This window comes from Entelurus aequoreus, linkage group LG20 (genome assembly GCF_033978785.1).
Source record: "Entelurus aequoreus isolate RoL-2023_Sb linkage group LG20, RoL_Eaeq_v1.1, whole genome shotgun sequence".
Lineage (NCBI taxonomy): Eukaryota > Metazoa > Chordata > Actinopteri > Syngnathiformes > Syngnathidae > Entelurus > Entelurus aequoreus.
The window spans coordinates 3746193-3766060 of NC_084750.1; the positions used below are offsets into that span (position 1 = coordinate 3746193).

The 19868-nt window shown below is 40.3% G+C and overlaps 1 protein-coding gene across 1 annotated transcript in view; it reads left to right on the forward strand.

Moving 5' to 3' along the window:
* Positions 1-2761: 2761 nt before the first annotated feature.
* Positions 2762-19868, forward strand: part of pbx2 (pre-B-cell leukemia homeobox 2) — an 18280-nt gene continuing 1173 nt past the window's right edge. Inside the window, exons 1-7 of the mRNA XM_062029220.1 lie at positions 2762-3112; positions 3691-3764; positions 7042-7286; positions 12545-12735; positions 12812-12947; positions 13751-13892; positions 16382-16476. Coding sequence (XP_061885204.1) covers positions 2880-3112; positions 3691-3764; positions 7042-7286; positions 12545-12735; positions 12812-12947; positions 13751-13892; positions 16382-16476 — 1116 coding nt within the window. The 5' untranslated portion in view covers positions 2762-2879. The remainder of the gene's footprint in view (positions 3113-3690; positions 3765-7041; positions 7287-12544; positions 12736-12811; positions 12948-13750; positions 13893-16381; positions 16477-19868) is intronic.

Consider the following 19868-nt stretch of genomic DNA (forward strand, 5'->3'; position numbering starts at 1 on the left):
TGCGAATCGTTTTACCAAATCAATCAATCACCCATCCATCCATTTTCTACGGCTTGTCCCTTTTAGAGATGCGGGGGGTGCTGGAGCCTATCTCAGCTGCATTCGGGCGGAAGGTGGGGTACACCCTGGACAAGTCGCCTCCTCATCGCAGGGCCAACACAGATAGACAGACAATATTCACACTCTAGGGCCAATTTAGTTTTACCAATCAACCTATCTCCAGGTGCATGTTTTTGGAGGTGTGAGGAAGCCGGAGTACCCGGAGGGAACCCACGCAGTCACGGGGAGAACATGCAAACCCCACACAGAAAGATCCCGAGCCCGGGATTGAACTCAGGACCTTCGTATTGTGAGGCACATGCACTAACCCCTGTGCCACCGTGCTGCCCATCAATCAATCAATCAAAATGTATTTATATAGCCCTAAATCACGAGTGTCTCAAAGAGCTGCACAAGCCACAACGACATCCTCGGCTCAGATCCCACATCAGGGCAAGAAAAAACTCAACCCAATGGGATACAATGAGAAACCTTGGAGGGGACCGCAGATGTGTGGACCCCTAACCTGAGTGACCGGTGCAATAGATGTTGAGTGGATTCAGTTTTTTAACGAGAGAGTCCAGTCCATAGTGGGGCCAGCAGGGGATCATCTTACATGGAGACAAGTCAGCAGCGCAGAGACGTCACCAACTGATGCACAAGAGTGGTCCACCCCGGGTCCCGACTTTGAACAGCTGGCGCGTCCTCTGTGGTCACCTAATAACTTCTCCATGCAGGAGAGGGGTGCAGAGCAGAAAAAGAAACGGCAGATCAACTGGTCTAAAAGGGGGGTCAATTTAAAGGCTTGTGTATACAAATAAGTTTTAAGATGGGACTTGAATGCTTCTACTGAGGTAGCATCTCTAACTGTTACCGGTAGGGCATTCCAGAGTACTGGAGCCCGAATAGAAAACGCTTTATAGCCCGTAGATTTTTTTGGGGCTCTGGGAATCACTAATAAGCCGGAGTTCTTTGAACACAGATTTCTTCCCTGGACATATGGTACAATACAATCAGCAAGATAAGATTTTGATTTGATTTTGGATTTTTATTAAGGAACCCCATTAGCTGGTTGCCACAACAACCCACTAGTCTTCCTGGGGTCCACAAACTCAATACAATTCCAAGTAAAAACATATAATTATAACTACACAAATACATAAACAAATAAAAGCATCAATAAGAAAACAAGCAAACTTTACAGTCACAGAATAATAATTACCATATCAATATAACTACACAATACAAAACCAAACAAAAATCATCGATAAGCAAACTAATTTACAGACTCAGATAAAATATGACTTTCCTTTTAAAAACCTGTTTACTTTCAATGCCGGTGAGAATTCGAGGCAGGTTATTCCAGAGCAGTGTTTTTCAACCTTTTTTGAACCAAGGCACATTTTTTGTGTTGAAAAAATCCGGAGGCACACCACCAGCAGAAATCATTAAAACGAGTTGACAGTAAAGAGTCGTTGTCGCAATTGTTGGATATGACTTTAAACCATAACCAAGCATGCATCACTATAGCTCTTGTCTCAAAGTAGGTGTGCTGTCACCAACTGTCACATCATGTGACTTATTTTGAGTTTTTTGCTGTTTTCCTGTGTGTAGTGTTTTAGTTCTTGTCTTGCGCTCCTATTTTGGTGGCTTTTTCTCTTTTTTTGGTACTTTCCTGAAGCAGTTTCGTGTCTTCCTTTGAGTGATATTTCCCGCATCTACTTTGTTTTAGCAATCAAGAATATTTCAGTGGTTTTTATCCTTCTTTGTGGGGACATTGTTGATTGTCAAGTCATGTTCGGATGTACATTGTGGACCCCGTCTTTGCTCCACAGTAAGTCTTTGCTGTCGTCCAGCATTCTGTTTTTGTTTACTTTGTAGCCAGTTCAGTTTTAGTTTTGTTCTGCATAGCCATCCCTAAACTTTAATGCCTTTTCTTAGGGGCACTCACCTTTTGTTTATTTTAGGTTTAAGCATAAAACACCTTTTTACCTGCACGCTGCCTCCCGCTGTTTCCGACATCTACAAAGCAATTAGCTATCGGCTGCCACCTACTGATATGGAAGAGTATTACACGGTTACTCTGCCGAGCTCTAGACAGCACCGACACTCAACAACAACACATAATTTGCAGACTATAATTACTGGTTTGCAAAAAATATTTTTAACCCAAATAGGTGAAATTAGATAATCTCCCACGGCACACCAGACTGTATCTCACGGCACACTGGTGTGCCGCGACACAGTGGTTGAAAAACACTGTTCCAGAGCAATACATATCTATAAGATAAGATGGACCTAGAAGAAAATTGTTTTTATTCTTGCTAATCTTTTAGTAGATTAAAATTGTTTTAGTTTTTTACCTGCGAATCATTTTTTTACTCGCGGAATTTTTTTTCAACTTGAAAATCGTTTTTTACTTGCAGAAAATGTGTTTTACTTCGTTGGGCGTGAGTAAAAAACATTTTTGTGTTTTTCTGGAATTTTGGCAGTAATTTTATTTCATAAAGTTCGCTGATGTGTTTTTTTTTTTTTCTTTTTAATGAGCAAATGGGGCAGTAACGAGGCAACCCAACTAACTCTGCATAGCAACAAGCGGCAGCGCCAATTTTGTGAGCAAGAAAAAATATCAAAGCATATTTAAAAAATAAAAAAAATTCGAACAAGCTTAGCTTTTACTTTTAAGGCTTTTAGGTCCAGTTGCGTGTCTTGCAGCTCTCCGTGTCCGTCGCTAGGGGACCTGCCGGCTGCGGTGCGTCCACGCTGGTGGCGCTGTTGCCTCCCTGCAGGAGGAGGACTGCAGGCGGCCGTGCAGTCGTCGCCACTGCGCGTCGCTCGACATGTTGCAGCAGCAGCAGCAGCCTCTGACGGCCAACGGGGCCTCCAACGGCCGGGGCCTCGCCATGAGCGGCCACCCGGGGATGGCAGCCCTCGGCGCGGCGCACCGCTCCGACGGAGGCGAGCCGGGCCTCGACGGCGTGGAGAACGGCCACGAAGCCCGGCGGGACATCGGCGACATCCTGCAGCAGATCATGACAATTACCGACCAAAGTTTAGACGAGGCGCAGGCAAAGTAAATATTGACTTTTTTTTCCAAAATCATGCATTTGTTGTTGTTTTTTCAAAGTTGACAACGGCAAACTTTCACCAACTTCCATGTTTTGCTTGCGTCATTTAGGCACACTTTGTGCACAAAAAGAAACACATTAAAACGTCCAAATATTCGAATAAACGTGTTTATTTTACAGGTTTTTGCTACATTGCTGTCTTTTACAACAGCTAGCCATTGTTAACATGCTAGTTAAGCTAAGCTAGCTACGGCTACCAACTGAACGCTGTTAAAACTTGGGCATTATTAGCATGCAAGCTAAGCTAAGCTAGCTACGGCTACCAACTGAACGCTGTTAAATTTGGGACAGCTACTGTTCAATTATGTCATTTTTAACGCGTGTGGCTCGTTCGTATGCGAAATATCTAGTAGACAAACGTCACATGCTGTATTTTTGACAGCAAAGTGAGCATTTCGCGTCTGTCCTGCTAGCGTTAGCTGACATGCTAACATCGCTCGGCTTGTTATTGTTTTGATTGGTTATTGGCGTTCTGTTTCCGCGATGCCCACGCTAACACGTTTATTTCCCTCTGTGTGCACAGGAAACATGCACTCAACTGCCACCGAATGAAGCCTGCATTGTTCAGTGTTTTGTGCGAGATCAAGGAAAAGACAGGTATGCACAAAACACACGCACGGTTTATTGTTATTGTCGCTGTCAGCGAGAGTTGCACAAATGCCTGCTTTGTGTAGTGTGTGTGTGTGTGTGTGTGTGTGTGTGTGTGTGTGTGTGTGTGTGTGTGTGTGTGTGTGTGTGTGTGTGTGTGTGTGTGTGTGTGTGTGTGTGTGCGCCACGTATTAACGTGTGTTCGTGTGTTCTTGCTGTACTCATCACTCCCCAATAAGCTCCAGCACTTATCTGGGCAAGTGCACATTTGTGCAAGCTTAAAATAGACAAAGCTAACAGCTGGACAAACAGACATGCAGCATAATGTATGCTGGGGCATACAATGTTTTCCTGCACTCTGACTTGGCTAAATGAACTAAATGCAGAGGTCGTAAGAAGACTATATACAGTATTTTTCGGAGTATAAGTCGCACCGGCCGAAAATGCATAATAAAGAAGGAAAAACATATATAAGTCGCATTTTTGGGGGAAATTTATTTGATAAAACCCAACACCAAGAATAGACATTTGAAAGGCAATTTAAAATAAATAAAGAATAGTGAACAACAGGCTGAATAAGTGTACGTTATATGACGCATAAATAACCAACTGAGAACGTGCCTGGTATGATAACGTAACATATTATGGTAAGAGTCATTCAAATAACTATAACATATAGAACATACTATACGTTTACCAAACAATCTGTCACTCCTAATCACTAAATCCCATGAAATCTTATACGTCTAGTCTCTTACTTGAATGAGCTAAATAATATCATTTGATATTTTACGGTAACGTGTTAATAATTTCACACATAAGTCGCTCCTGAGTAAAAGTCACACTCCCGGCTAAACTATGAAAAAAACTGCGACTTATAGTCCGAAAAATACGGTACGTTTTATTCCAATAAAGACAACAGTGCCAATGCTTTAACAGTACGATTGCCTGATAAATAGTCACTAGAGATGTCCAATAATATCGGACTGCCGATATTATCGGCCGATAAATGCCTTAAAATGTAATATGGGAAATTATCGGTATCGGTTTCAAAATTATCGGTTTCAAAAAGTAAAATGTATGATTTTTTCAAACGCCGCTGTGTACACGGACGTAGGGAGAAGTACAGAGCACCAATAAACCTTAAAGGCACTGCCTTTTGTGTGCCGGCCCAATCACATAATATCTACGGCTTTACCCACACACACACAAGTGAATGCAAGGCATACTTGTTCAACAGCCATACAGGTCACACTGAGGATGGCCGTATAAACAACTTTAACACTGTTACAAATATGCGCCACACTGTAAACCCACACTAAACAAGAATGACAAACACATTTCGGGAGAACATCCGCACCGTAACACAACATAAACACAACAGAACAAATACCCAGAACCCCTTGCAGCACTAACTCTTCAGGGATGCTACAATATACACCCCCCCCCCCCCCACCTCAACCCCGCCCCCCCAATCCCGCCCACCTCAACCTCCTCATGAGCATGTCCCAAATTCCAAGCTGCTGTTTTGAGGCATGTTAAAAAAAAAAAATGCACGTTGTGACTTCAATAATAAATATGGCAGTGCCATGTTGGCATTTTTTTCCATAACTTGAGTTGATTTATTTTGGAAAACCTTGTTACATTGTTTAATGCATCCAGCGGGGCATCACAACAAAATTAGGCGTAATAATGTGTTAATTCCACGACTGTATATATCATATCGGTTGAAATCGGTAATTAAGAGTTGGACAATATTGGAATATCGGATATCGGCAAAAAAGCCATTATCGGACATCTCTAAAAATCACTAAACTAATACATACTATTTCCGCGTATATTGTAAGGAGAGGGAACATTTGTTTGGGAAAATAATGTGTCCTGTACGCTCATTATCCCCGAATCACGTCCTAAACTAGGGTTATACATTATACCGGTATTAGTATAGTACCGCGATACTAATGAATCATATTTGGTACTATACCGCCTTTGACATCATGGGTGTAAGATCAATGTACAAACGGGCACCACTTGAGTCGACTCCTTACTTCCCCCTTCACAATAATAGCGCTGTGCACATCTCATTGTGCTAACAAAATGAAGGTTTTAGAAAAGTATCTTGCACAAGCATAATTTTAATATACTTTAAATATTGGTCAAAATTGTCCAAAGATGTACTGTCCCAACAAACGTGAGAAATCTTGCATTTCGTTAATAGATGTTTTATAAAATGTTATTAATGACACAAAAGCACACACTCTACGGTAGTAAAAAAAACGGAATTCCAAAACATTTAAAAGGGAAAAACTGACTTATTGTTTTTTATATTGCTATTGTTACTAAAAGTCTCTATTAAAAAGTACATTGTACAATAAGCAGCAACAATTAAAAAAGGGAGAAAAGCGATATAATATAAAGAAATATATGTTTATACTAATTAATAACACAGATTTGTTTTTAAGTGTATGTATACATATTTGTTTTCGAATTTTTTATAGAAAATGATATCATAGCAAATTATGCGATCTTGCTTCACCTTTATCATTAGTTTTAAGGCCCAAATACTTCCATATTGCGCTTCGTGCATTCTTTATTAACCAGTAAAATAACTGTTTTTTTTGCTTTTCTTTCTCTTCACACTGTTTCTTCTTGTATGCGGTCTGGTTGTGCGTCACACATGTAACGTTCCCGCGGCTTGGGAGCATGCGGATAAAAAAAAAAAAGGGGCCGATATTTTTCCAAGGCAGTATATTACCTTTTTTTAACTCATTAGTACCGCAACACTTTGTTAGTACCGGTATACCGTACAACCCTAATAGCGACACACCAAAAATACATCGAAACCTGCTTTTTTCAGTATCATCTATACCAGGATGTACAAACTTTTGGGTGGATTAAATGATCCCAATATATTTTGCGGTAGACACGTAATCGATATCACTAAAAAATGTGTTCAATCAAACATTCTCCATTTCTATGTCCAATTCAAAGCTTTAAACAGAAGCAAACAGTTGAAGGAATTCACCCAGAAAAACCTGCAGTGAGCGAACTCGTCCAAAAGATGGCACCATAGCACAAATAATAGCACACAATTTAAGTGTCGTTGCATGTGTGTAATGGAAACTATTTGCTTTATGGCCGTCAGCGAATAAAAATCCATATATTAGCCGCACTGTTTTATAAGCCGCAGGGTTTAAAGTGTAGGAAAAAAGTAGCTGCTTATAGTCCGGAATTTACGGTAAATGCAAGTTGAAATGTCACAGAGATGTCATTGCCTTGGTGACAGGCCTGTCCATGAGGAACAACCAGGAGGAGGAGCCCCAGGACCCCCAGCTGGTGCGCTTGGACAACATGCTCCTGGCAGAGGGTGTGGCCGGGCCCGAGAAAGGAGGCGGCGCAGCCGCGGCCGTGTCGGCGGCCACCAGCTCGGGCGCCATGTCGCCCGACAGCTCACTGGAGCACTCGGACTACAAAAGCAAGTTGAGCCAGATTCGCAGTATCTACCACACTGAGCTGGAGAAGTATGAGCAGGTAGAGTGTCACGACACCACCTCCGCCGGCGCTCGCGTCGGCCCCAGAGGGCGGCCGCTTAACTTTGCCCGGCCACACACTAACTCACAATATGAACATCGTGTACAGTTGAAGCTCTCAGTCAAACACTTTCTTCATACCGATCATCTCCATAGGAATACATTTGAATAGATACAATTATGTTATAATGTTTATAATTATGTTTTGTGACTAACACTCTTAAACTGACATACAACTGCACTTTTTTATGGAATTTTGCCTATCATTCACAATCCTTAGGTAAGACAACGCATATGTTCTTTTTTAATGCCTTGTAACTCATAAATCAATGTTAGTGAAAGTCAGCCAACAATGGAGCCAATAGGAGTCGCTCTATTCCGCCTATAAAGCGCTTTAAAAAACCTCCATTAAGGTTTTTATATATACTCTGTAAGTATACATGTAATGTAGTAACATTCATAATAACATGTAATATTTACGTGTTTTGCTCATTTTAAGCATACGTATTAATTTCACAGACGCATCACAACGTTCTCTTCAACAACAACAACACTACTAATCATGGCACATAAAAAAAAACTATCAATTTACTGAACAATGTCTGCTCTCACTGGGATGCGGACTGATGGGATGTTTATATCTTCCGGTTTAGATGAGAATTAATCACAATCCTCACCGATGATTTAAAAAAAGTTGCCGATAACGAGAGTCTTTTTGTGTATTTCTCGCCATCTCCGGGTCTAAGTTGGATGTCAAAGTTGACCAACTTGTGGGTTTAGGTCCACTACAGGGTTGTTCGGTATACCGGTACTCATAAAGTACCGCAATACCAATTGATTGAAACTACACTGCCTTTGAAAAGTACCGGTACCGTTCTTTCATCTGAATGCCCGCTGTGTGGCAGGGAGCTACAGAGCCGAGACGCATGATGTTGTGTGTCAGACTGCACACACAAAGTGCATACAAGCAATAACATCTTGGAGAAGAGGAATGGCAAAAAACAACAATTGTACTGGTTAATAAAGAGTGTGCGTGAAACGCAATATGGAGGTATTTGGGCTTCAAAACTAATGCTTTAAACACGGAAGTGCAGCGCTTCAAGTGTTGCTTTAAAACACGCCTTGCCAAATGTGGCGATTACCGTAATTTCTGGACTATAAGCCGCACCTGACTATAAGCCGCACCAGCTAAATTTAGGGGAAAATACAGATTGCTCCATATATAAGCCGCACCCGACTATAAGCCGCAGGGTTTTGATGTGTAATTACCGTAGTATATAGGGGTTCCTGCTACCACGGAGGGGATTGTCGGGACAGAGATGACTGTTTGGGAACGCAAAGCGTCCCATTTATTAACAATAAATCTTTCAATCATTCAATCAAACTTTCACATCTTTGACATGGCGAACAGCATTCGTGCAGAGTACAAATAATACAACGGTGCAAAGTAATACAAAGTGCTCGCCTGTACGTTATCAAAATAACCAGCCTACCGGTATATGAAAAGTCAGTCTTTAATCATTGTGTCATCGTCTTCCTCCTGCGTACTAAAACCACCGAAATCCTCTTCGTCGGTGTCAGAGAAGAACAGGCCGTAAATAAGCCGCACCCTTGTATAAGCCGCAGGGACCAGAACGAGGGGAAAAAGTAGCGGCTTATAGTCCGGAAATTACGGTAGTATTAGCACCTTTGCTTCAAACTTAGATAAACTTTTACAAAATAAGCATTCAGATCTGCACAAGGAGATTTAAAGAGTGACAGGTAATGATGTTGTTGTTACACCTGTCCTGCTGTTCGGCGCCGGTGCAGACCAAAGTAGGGAAGCACAGGGCAGACGTTCCCTTCAGGGTCGATGTTTTTGTCGGGTTAACACTTCACTTTACCCGTCAATGGGTCTGCTAAGCTCCGCTTTCAGGTCAGAATGATGAAGCCGCCGATTCGTGACAATCTGGTTGCTTTATTATTAGTTTTGCATGACACAGCCGGACCCGTTCATCACTTGACTGCGCAGTGCAGCGCTACCGCTCTCTCACTTTGCTCGCCCACTCACTCACTGACGTCACTCAGCCAACACATTGTCATTCTCACAAACACACATGCTCTTCTCTCATGAGTTAACCATCTCCCCTGCTGTGCACATGTAGATACAAAACATGTAGATACATAACATGTAGATACGTAAACGCGCACACAGCTGCTTGGATTGTTGACAAATATTAGTGGAGTTAAAACTGCCCAATTAACAGTCAACTAATACAAGTGAAATTACTATATTTGGTAACAAATTGCTACAATTAGTGTTTTATCTTTAACAAAAGTGTATTTTACCTGCTACATGGCTTACCTGTGTACATTTATCCATAGTTTTGTTTTTAGTATTTACTAATAATTGTATTTTTCTTAAAGCACTGACCAGGAGTGACAACCATAAATCAAGAAACATTTAATATAATGTAAATAAAGCCTTTTATTATATCTTAACCTAATCCTTGATTTTGTCAGACTCTATGTAAAAAGGAAATGTGTAAATTGTTCTTTGAGTGCAACAAGAAAAGCCCAATGTGTTTAATGCCTTTTAATTTATATTTTAACCTTCTAAAAATTTTCGTTGAGTGCAATAGGAAACATGTTTATTGTATTGTAAGATTTTCTGTTAAAATAAAGCCAATATTTAAATTTTTGTAGTTCCCTTTATTTTGAAAAGTATCGATATACATTTTGGTACCAGTACCAAATTATTGGTATTGGAACAACCCTAGTCCACAACCTTCTACTATCCTGGTGAGAGGCATGATTTATAATCTAGAATTAACTTTCACTAACTCAGAGGCAATGCAGCAGCTCAATGTCAATATAGCAGCATAAACTAGTTAGCCGCTAAAAGTAGTTCCTCTGTGTTATCGCTTTAATAACAATATCGCTAATACTTGTTACTATTCAGGTCATGACATGTAAATGGAGTGTGTTGGCGCTTTTTGGATGTGTTTAGAGGGTTTTATGGGCGGAACAGTGTACACCCAATAGCTGCATTGTTAGCCACTTCCTACTTGTCGTATTTTAGAATGCTTTAAAAAAAACATGTGTTCTTGTGCAGTTTCTGTTTGACATAACCTTTTCTCGAGAAGCGAGTTTCTTTAGTAATTGTCACCTTAGCCATATTTTACTGAGCAGCCAGGACACAGACGACTGCTTTGCCACATCACAGAAGGTTTTGTTCGGTGTTCTGTGGTCGTCATCACACATCCAAGACAACGCAAAACACGCTTGTGGGATTACCGTAATCTCCAGAGTTTTAGCGCGATTTAATGTACAAACCACGTATTCATGTACGAAAAAATAATTACACTCCCAAATTTTGTGACTGGAGGTTCCACTCTGCTGGTCTTGTTCAAATGACAAAAGAAAATGATGTGCCGTTAAAACATTTGTATTTGAGAAGCTTCTAATTCTCTAGCAGACCTCATTTATTAAGTTTGCTGTGCGCAAAAACGTTTCGTCAGCAGGGGTGAAATCTGCGTACGTAACTTTCACCGCAAACAGTGGTATTTTATTTTTTTCTAAATCTATGCTATCTGTCATGCAAAGTTGTTCAGACACCGGAATATAGCTCATACACTCATAACGAACACATATGCACTCTAAAATACATAACACATATTATACGACGTAATAGCATTCCTCTATGTGCGGATGTATTGTATATTTATTTGTCAAGGCCTAAATATGAGATTATAGAGCTGTAATAATGTAGCTATTCAAGGAACGTTATTGTCATACCAGCACACATAAGATATTAGATGCGCAAAGTTAGCATATGTATATATATATATATATATATATATATGTATGTATGTATATAAGTGGTGGGTCTGGAAAGTATTTTTTATTTGCATAGTTTTTAATTGAATGATAAAAATGTATAAACAATTCGGGAGGTGCGTCTTTGACTTCTGTGTGTGGCCGCACAGTGAAAAGTATGTTTTATGGATTGCAACACAATATTTCTTTAGCTAACATCTAGTTGTGAATGTAGGAAATTACTACATTTTTTCAATATATTTTACACTTTGGGAGTTTATAACACTGTTGCAGGGTAATCCTTTAGATATCACACAGCCATGCTGCATATTGTATATACAACCACTATGTAATGTTTTTTATTATAACCAGTCAAATATATTTTTAAGAAAAAAAACTGTACACAAACATTTATTTTGCCAATAATGTATAATTTAGTCAACATCTTCTTGTATATGTGCCATTGCAAGAGCTTTAAATATTGCTCATAGTGACAAGACATGGACCAATTTTCTTAGCATTTTGACGTAATATTGGTATCGTCCTTTTATTCTTTTAGCAAATACAGTACATACACTTATGATATCATTATTTAGTATTAAATATGTGAAGTAGATAATAACCAGTGCACAAGCAACCAGCCTGTTTGCTCTGCATTAAAAAGTTCTCTTTTTGTTGGAGCCCATTTTTGAATTCATTAATTTCAATTTCAATTCATTTAGGAATAAAAACACTCTAATTGCCAATAAATCTTCCCAAAAATATTTTGGGCATTTGACTTCTTGTACGGAATCTTTTTCGGTCACTCACGTGACCACGCCCCCTTTTCACTCCTTGCAGTGTTGGTCGCCTGCAGCACGTCTTCAAAACTTCCCATTTTTGCCAGGACATCCAGTTTTTGACCTTCATTCCTGGTGTGTTCCAGGTCCCGCTTTGTTTGCTTTTGCTACTGCGGCAAGTCGCACGACAAGTCTCAATCAGCAACACTCGGAGCGGACTCCAGCGGAATTATTCATTACTTATCGTGTTAAGCAATGTCTGCTAAGATTTAATCTGAGAGCCAGATGCAGTCATCCAAAGAGCCACATCTGGCTCACGAGCCATAGGTTCCCTACCCCTGATCTAGTGGCGTGTGAAAGATTTGATTCACTGTTAAAGTACAGTGTTTTACTTTCCTATATTCAAACACAGTGTTCCTGTTCAAACTGTAATGTTACAATGGCCCAAAATTTTAAATATACTTGTTGAATAAAACATTTGCCTAGTTTTTAATGAATACTTAGGCCTACTGAGCTACTGTGTTTAATTGTTAGTCATTATGGTGGTACTTGGAGAGCCAAGTGTTTTCTGAGGTGGTACTTGGTGAAATAAGTTTGAGAACCACTGGGTTGGAGTGTCTTGTTAAAAATGTTTGGCAGACCAGCGTGAAACTAACAGACGTGTTTGTTTGCGTGTGTCCAGGCGTGCACCGAGTTCACCACCCACGTGATGAACCTGCTGAGGGAGCAGTCGCGCACGCGGCCCGTCACGCCGCGCGAGATCGAGCGCATGGTGGCCATCATCCACCGCAAGTTCAGCTCCATCCAGACGCAGCTCAAGCAGAGCACCTGCGAGGCCGTCATGATCCTCCGGTCCCGCTTCTTGGATGCCAGGTGGAACCCTTCTCCCTAATCCTTGCTAACACTTTATTTCTCAAAAGCGCATTTTGACTATCTCACCGCCTGGCAGGCGTAAGAGGCGCAACTTCAGCAAGCAGGCCACAGAGGTCCTGAACGAGTACTTCTACTCGCACCTGTCCAACCCCTACCCAAGTGAAGAAGCCAAAGAAGAACTTGCCAAAAATTGTGGAATCACCGTCTCTCAGGTACAATTAGTCTCTTTTTAGTTTTAAACTACCCTATTTTTCAGAGTATAGAGCGCACCTAAATATAAGCCGCACCAGCTACATTTTTGAAAAATAATATATTAGCCACACCAGACTATAAATTGCACATATATACATTGTAAAATGAGTTATTTACGCAGAAATATTTTGTAAATGTTTATATACATACCATAATTGTTTACAAATGGTGTCCGTATCACGGCAGTAAAACAGCTGATCAAACAAAACAGAAGTCATTGTCATGGCCCCTCGCTGCACAAGCTAGCTCTCCAATCAGCTATATAAGTAAATGCTGTGCTGTCTTTACTTCAAACAAAATTCATGGTCATAGACCTGATTTACTAACGTAGTCCACAAATTGGTGGCATATTTGCAGCGATGAGCTTGACAGATATTTAAAATTATTTTGGAAACACCCCACAGGCCAGATTCCTTATTAAACTCATGATGCCCGCGGGCCGTAACCCCTGCTTTATATTTTGGGTTAGGGTTTATATTTATTTTCTATACATGTATTTTATCTTTAGCAATGTATATTATACAAGCATATTTAATGGTAGAACATGTTTGCGTTTCACATTTTGTGGCCATTCAAGTTCCACGTCTGTGTAAATTCTCCTAAGATCCACTTGTGATTCAAGGAACTTTCTAGTCGTACCAGCACACACGACACACATGGAATGTGATATGCTGATGCAGACCTTTACTTTATCAAACTCCCCTTAGCTGTTGTGAACCTCATACTTACGTTTTTTACAACTATCTTGTTTTCCCCCTTTTAGGTCTCAAACTGGTTTGGCAACAAGAGAATCCGCTACAAGAAAAACATCGGCAAGTTCCAGGAAGAGGCCAACCTCTACGCCATGAAGACGGCTATAGGGGCGCGACAGGGCGACGACTCGCCGCACACTCCTAACTCCACAGGTACAACCCAAACAAGGGTAAAGGCTCTAGTTGACGCTGTTGGAGTATTTTGCAATCTATCGTGGAGGTAAAGTGTCAGTAGTTATACAACCATTGGAGTCTCAGATAGTTTTTCATTTCTATATAGTTTTGTGTTTACTTTTTTCTTAACCTAAACATTTTAATTTTGCCTCGGTTGGCTTCCTTTTTTTCCCTTTCTATGTAAAAATGTTTAAATATGTAACAAACCCCTCTTATAACTTAGAATACGAATAGAATATATGTACTGTATTTTGTGGACTATAGAGCGCACCGGTATATAAGCCACACCCACTAAATTTAAGAAGAAAACTAATATTTTTTCATATAAACCACACCGGACTATACGCCGCAGATATATACGTTGTGAAATTAGTTATTTACAGAGAAATATTTTGTAAATGTCTATTTACATACCTTAATGTTTTCCAAACGGTTCCTGTAACACGGCAGTAAAAGGACTGATCAAACAAAACAGAAGTCATCGTCATGGACCCACTAGCTGCAGAAGCTAGCTTTCCAATCAGCTCAACAAACTCAATAACTCCACGGTGACGTTTTATAATACTAACACAGACCCTCATGTTGGCATATTAGCTAATGCCAACGAAGCTAGCTTCATTGCAATAGCACATGCAAATATGCATGAAAACACTCCTACAGACATCACACATGGGACAGTTTATTAAGTAAGAATTGTTTTAGTTATATTGTAAAAGAGACGGAACAGCACTTGTACGTCCGGTTGAAAGCACTAAATGTAAGGACACTGCAGCACCTGCAGTGAGCGAACCCATCCAAAAGATGGCGCCTTAGTACAAACAATAACACACCTTTTCAGTGTGTTTGCTTGTTTTTTTTTAACTATTTGCATTATGGCCGTCAGCAAAGAATAACCCATAAATTAGCCGCACCGTTTTATAAGCCGCAGGGTTCAATGTGTAGGAAAAAAATAGAAAAAGGAAAAATTTTGCAAATTACAAACGTGAATAAAGTTAAATTATAATTATGGTTTACCTTTAAAGTCAGGCAAGGCCTCAGAATGTTACACTTTACAAAATACAAATAAATGATAAATGGGTTATACTTGTATAGCGCTTTTCTACCTTCAAGGTACTCAAAGCGCTTTGACACTATTTCCACATTCACCCATTCACACACACATTCACACACTGATGGAGGGAGCTGCCATGCAAGGCGCTAACCAGCACCCATCGGGAGCAAGGGTGAAGTGTTTGCCCAAGGACACAACGGACGTGACTAGGACGGTAGAAGGTGGGGATTGAACCCCAGTAACCAGCAACCCTGCGATTGCTGGCACGGCCACTCTACCAACTTCGCCACGCCGTCCCAAGTAATAGTTGATTGTGTAAGTCAGCGGTTCTTAACCTTTTTGACCTCGAGGCCCAACTTTTCCAATATTTGAGTGGGCCCACTCAAATATTAACTCTGAATTAGTAATCTCCCTCTTGACTATACTCATATTTAATAACTCTACCTAACCTACTTACAGTTGAACAGGATATACTTAGTCAAATCGTATGAAAGCATGAGTTAATCACAAATATTATCAAGCCTTAGGTCAGGCTGATTACAAAAATAAATACAACTCAAATATAGTGGAAACAAAGGGATGAAAAATGAAATAGTGCTAAAATAAAAAAATTATAACTCAATGAATCATAAATAATAAAAATGTATACGTTTTTTATGTGCAGTGCTGAAATTAAAACAATTCTAGCTGAATTAATAATAACTAAACAGTTTTCTTAGGACATTCATTCGATTGCAACTTGACTGTTGGACTTGAAGACTTTTCGCCTTTCACACAATTAGGCTTTATCAATTTATGCTCATGGACTTAGATTGGTCAGATGTAGTCTAGCGGCTGGTGCCAAAACCACAAATATTTATACTCCAAAACCAGGAGAAAATTAAACCGTCAGTAAAATTAAAGTGCAAATGAAAATACAGCTTCACCACTTTAGTCATATCTTTTGCGCTTAGGAAACTTCTCTAAGTCTTTAGCACCAGACTTCTTCTGTTTGTTTGAGATTGTCATTACTGCCACAAGTGGTGGAAAAGTGTTTTGAAACAATTTAATACGAATACAACATCCTCGATCGTCTTGAGAGAAAAGTTGGCCCTTTCCGAAGACACAATATGCATCCTTTGGCCACTTGATGGCACTGCTGGCTCACATTTCCACCTCTACCGCTGCAACCAAAAGGCTGCTCATGCTTTGATTAAATAATGACCTTTTTTTTCTACCAATAGGAAGGTGGTGTCATGTTTCATTGCTTAATGGAGAAAAACATTTATCATAAATCATGTTTTACTTAACGGATTTTCACAATTCAAAGACCCGTCGCCAGTTTGAAGTCTGCGCTTTTATCGAGCGTAACAAGGGTAGAACTGCATAATGTACATTTATGTATTTACTGTCATTAAATGTCAAAATCTGTCTGCAGGGTCAGGGTCCTTCTCGCTGTCTGGGTCCGCTGATCTCTTCCTTGGCGTCCCGCCTGTGAACAGCGAACACTCTTCTTACCAAATGGGAATGCAGGTACACGCAGGAGAACAAACGGTGAACTTTGCTTAATTGGACACACACGTGCACAGCATTAAAAGCAGTGTAATGGTTCATCCGTAGTACCACAACCAGCTAAGATTTCAATGTTCTGGGTCAAGGTTGAGCGCACACACCAGATGGAGTGTTCAGTGTGAGCTGTACATGTCCAGCTTCCTCTGTAGCTAGTCCCAACAAATACACTCCAAACGTACAGCAATGAGAAAAACACGAGCAGTATTTCTACAAGCTGCTGTAACCCAAACTCTTTACATTTCTTTCTGAGTAGTGTGTTTTTAGGGAAGTTTTACGTCACAATTTAAACATCCTATCGAATCAAAGCTTTTTTAATCAAAGTTAAGGGAACTGCACTTTTTCTGGAATTTTTGCCTAACATTCACTAAAAACGTAAGACAGGAACACGTTTTTCTTTTTTTAATGCATTCTAAGTCATAAAATATGGCAAGTACTAGGCGGCTAACAAGGCAGCTAATGGAAGTATACACTTCCGCCCATAAAAAAAACATTAAAAAACTGTTACACGGCAGTAAACCGCTGATCAAACAAAACAGAAGTCATTGTCATGGACCCACTAGCTGCGGAAGCTAGCTCTCCAATCAGCTAAACAAGACTCAATAACTCCCCAGTGACGTTTTGGTGAATTTATGAAACTGAAACTATACAAAGAGAATGCCGTTGTAAGTTAATAATATTAACACAGACACTCGTAAGCGTGGTAGCATATTAGCTGATGCTAACAACGCTAGCTTCAGTATGAAAACACTCCTACACACATCACACATGGAACGGTTTAGTAAGTAAAAATTGTTTTGTTGTACTGTAAAACTGACAAACGTCTAGAAGACGGAACCGCACTTCTACTTCCGGTTAAAAGCACTAAATGGAAGGACACTGCAGCACCTGCAGTGAGCAAACCCGTCCAAAACATGGCGCCATAGCACAAACAATAACTCGCCTTTTCAGTGTGTTAGTTTTTTTGTTTTTTTTAAGTATTTGCATTATGGCCGTCAGCAAAGAAAACCCCATAAATTTGTTGCACCGTTTTATAAGCCGCAGGGTTCAACGTGTAGGTAAAAACTGGCGGCTCTAGCCTCTACCCTGGATAGTAAAAGGTTGATTGTGGACACAAACCGACAAGTTGGTCAACTTTGACATTCAACTTAGTTGCGGAGATGGCGAGAATGACACAAAAGGACGCTCGTTTGCGGCTTTTTAATTTTTTTAACCCTTTGTGAGAATTATGATGAATTCTTTATGTAGACGGGAAGATATAAACCATCCATCAGTCAGCATCCCAGTGAGTAAGGGATTTATTATGTATATTTATTTTTTATATGTTGATAGTTTGTATATCTTGTTTAGCACTTGGTAATAATGCTACATGATGCTTAGTGTTTGTTGAAGGAAAAAGTGATAATTGTGATGTGTCTGTGAAATTAATACGCCGCTGTATGCTTAAAATGAGGAAAATATGTAAGTATTACATGGTATTATGAATGTTACTGCAAAACATGTATACTTACAGCATGTATATAAAACATTAATGGATGTTTTTAGAGTGCTTTAAAGGCAAAATAGAGTGACGGAACTCGCTGCATTGTTAGCTGACTTTTGCTAGCGTTTATTTACGATTAAAAAGTTATTGTCTTACATAAGTATTGTAAATGATAGAAAGAATTCGCCCAAAACTGAAGTTAGTTACAATTCTAAACCAGGAATGTTGTTTTTTTCACCAATTAAATATAATCAATCACTCAAGTTTATTTATGTAGCCCTTAAACACAAGTGTCTCAAAGGGCTGCACAAGCCACAACAACATCCCACCTCAGCGCAAGAAAAAACTCAACCCAATGGGAACAACGAGTAACCTTGAAAGGGACCTCAGATGTGGGGGACCCCCCCCCCCCCACCTGGGTAACCGGTGCAATGGATGCTGAGTGAATACAGTTAATAATGTGAGAGTCCAGTCTATAGTGAGGCCAGCAGGGAATCCTCTTGCATGTAGACACGTCAACGACTGATGCATAAGGAGTGGTCACCCCGGGTCCCGTCTTCATGTGAAAGTCCAGTCCATTGGGACACCAGCAGGGGATCGTCTTGAATGGAGAGACGTGACCAACTGATGCAAAGAGGAGTGGTCTATCCTGGGTCCCGACTTGAAACAGCTGGCGCGTCATCTGTGGAGGCTGAGCCATGGTCACCTGATAACCTCTATACGCAGGAAAGGGGGGCAGAGCAGAAAAGAGAGACAGCAGATCAACTGGTCCAAAAACAGGGCTATTTAAAGACTAGAGTATACGAATGAGTTTTAAGATGGGACTTAAATGCTTTTACTAAGGTAGCATCTCTAACTGTTACCAATAGATCATTCCAGAGTACTGGAGCCCGAATAGAAAATGCCCTAAAGCCTGCAGACCTTTTTTTGGCTCTGGGAATCACTAATAAGACAGAGTTCTTTGAACGCGGATTTCTTGCCGGGACATATGGTACAATACAATCAGCAAGATAGGATGGAGCTAGACCGTGTAGTATTTTATACGTAAGTAGTAAAACCTTGAAGTCGCATCTTAAGTGCACAGGAAGCCAGTGCAGGTGAGCCAGCATAGGTATATATATATATAGGTATATATGTATATAAAGTATGTACAGTATAGGTGTAATATGATCAAACTTTCTTGTTCTTGTCAAAAGTCTAGCAGTCGCATTTTATACCAGCTGTAATCTTTTAATGCTAGACATAGGGAGACCCGAAAATAATACGTTACAGTACCCGAGACGAGACGTAACGAACGCATGAATAATGATCTCAGTGTCGGTGGTGGACAAAATGGGACAAATGTTAGCGATATTACGGAGATGAAAGAAGTCTGTTTTAGTAACACTCTTAATGTGTGACTCAAATGAGAGAGTTGGGTCAAGATAATACCCAGATTCTTTACCGAGTTGCTTTGTGTAATTGTTTGATTGTCAAATGTTAAGGTGGTATTATTAAATAGATGTCAGTGTCTGGCAGGACTGATAATCAGCATTTCCGTTTTCTTAGCGTTGAGTTGCAAAAAGTTGCTGGACATTCATTGTTTAATTTCATTAAGACACGCCTCCAGCTGACTACAATCTGGCGTGTTGGTCAGAGTTGGGTGTCATCAGCATAACAGTGAACGCAAACACCGTATTTGTGTACGATGTCACCGAGCGGCAGCGTGTAGATGCTGAAGAGTGCAGGGCCAAGAACCGAACCCTGTGGAACTCCGCACGTTACCTTAACATAGTCCGAGGTCACATTGTTATGGGAGACGCACTGCATCCTGTCAGTAAGATAGGAGTTAAACCAAAAAAAGGCTAAGTCTCTCATACCAATACGTGTTTTG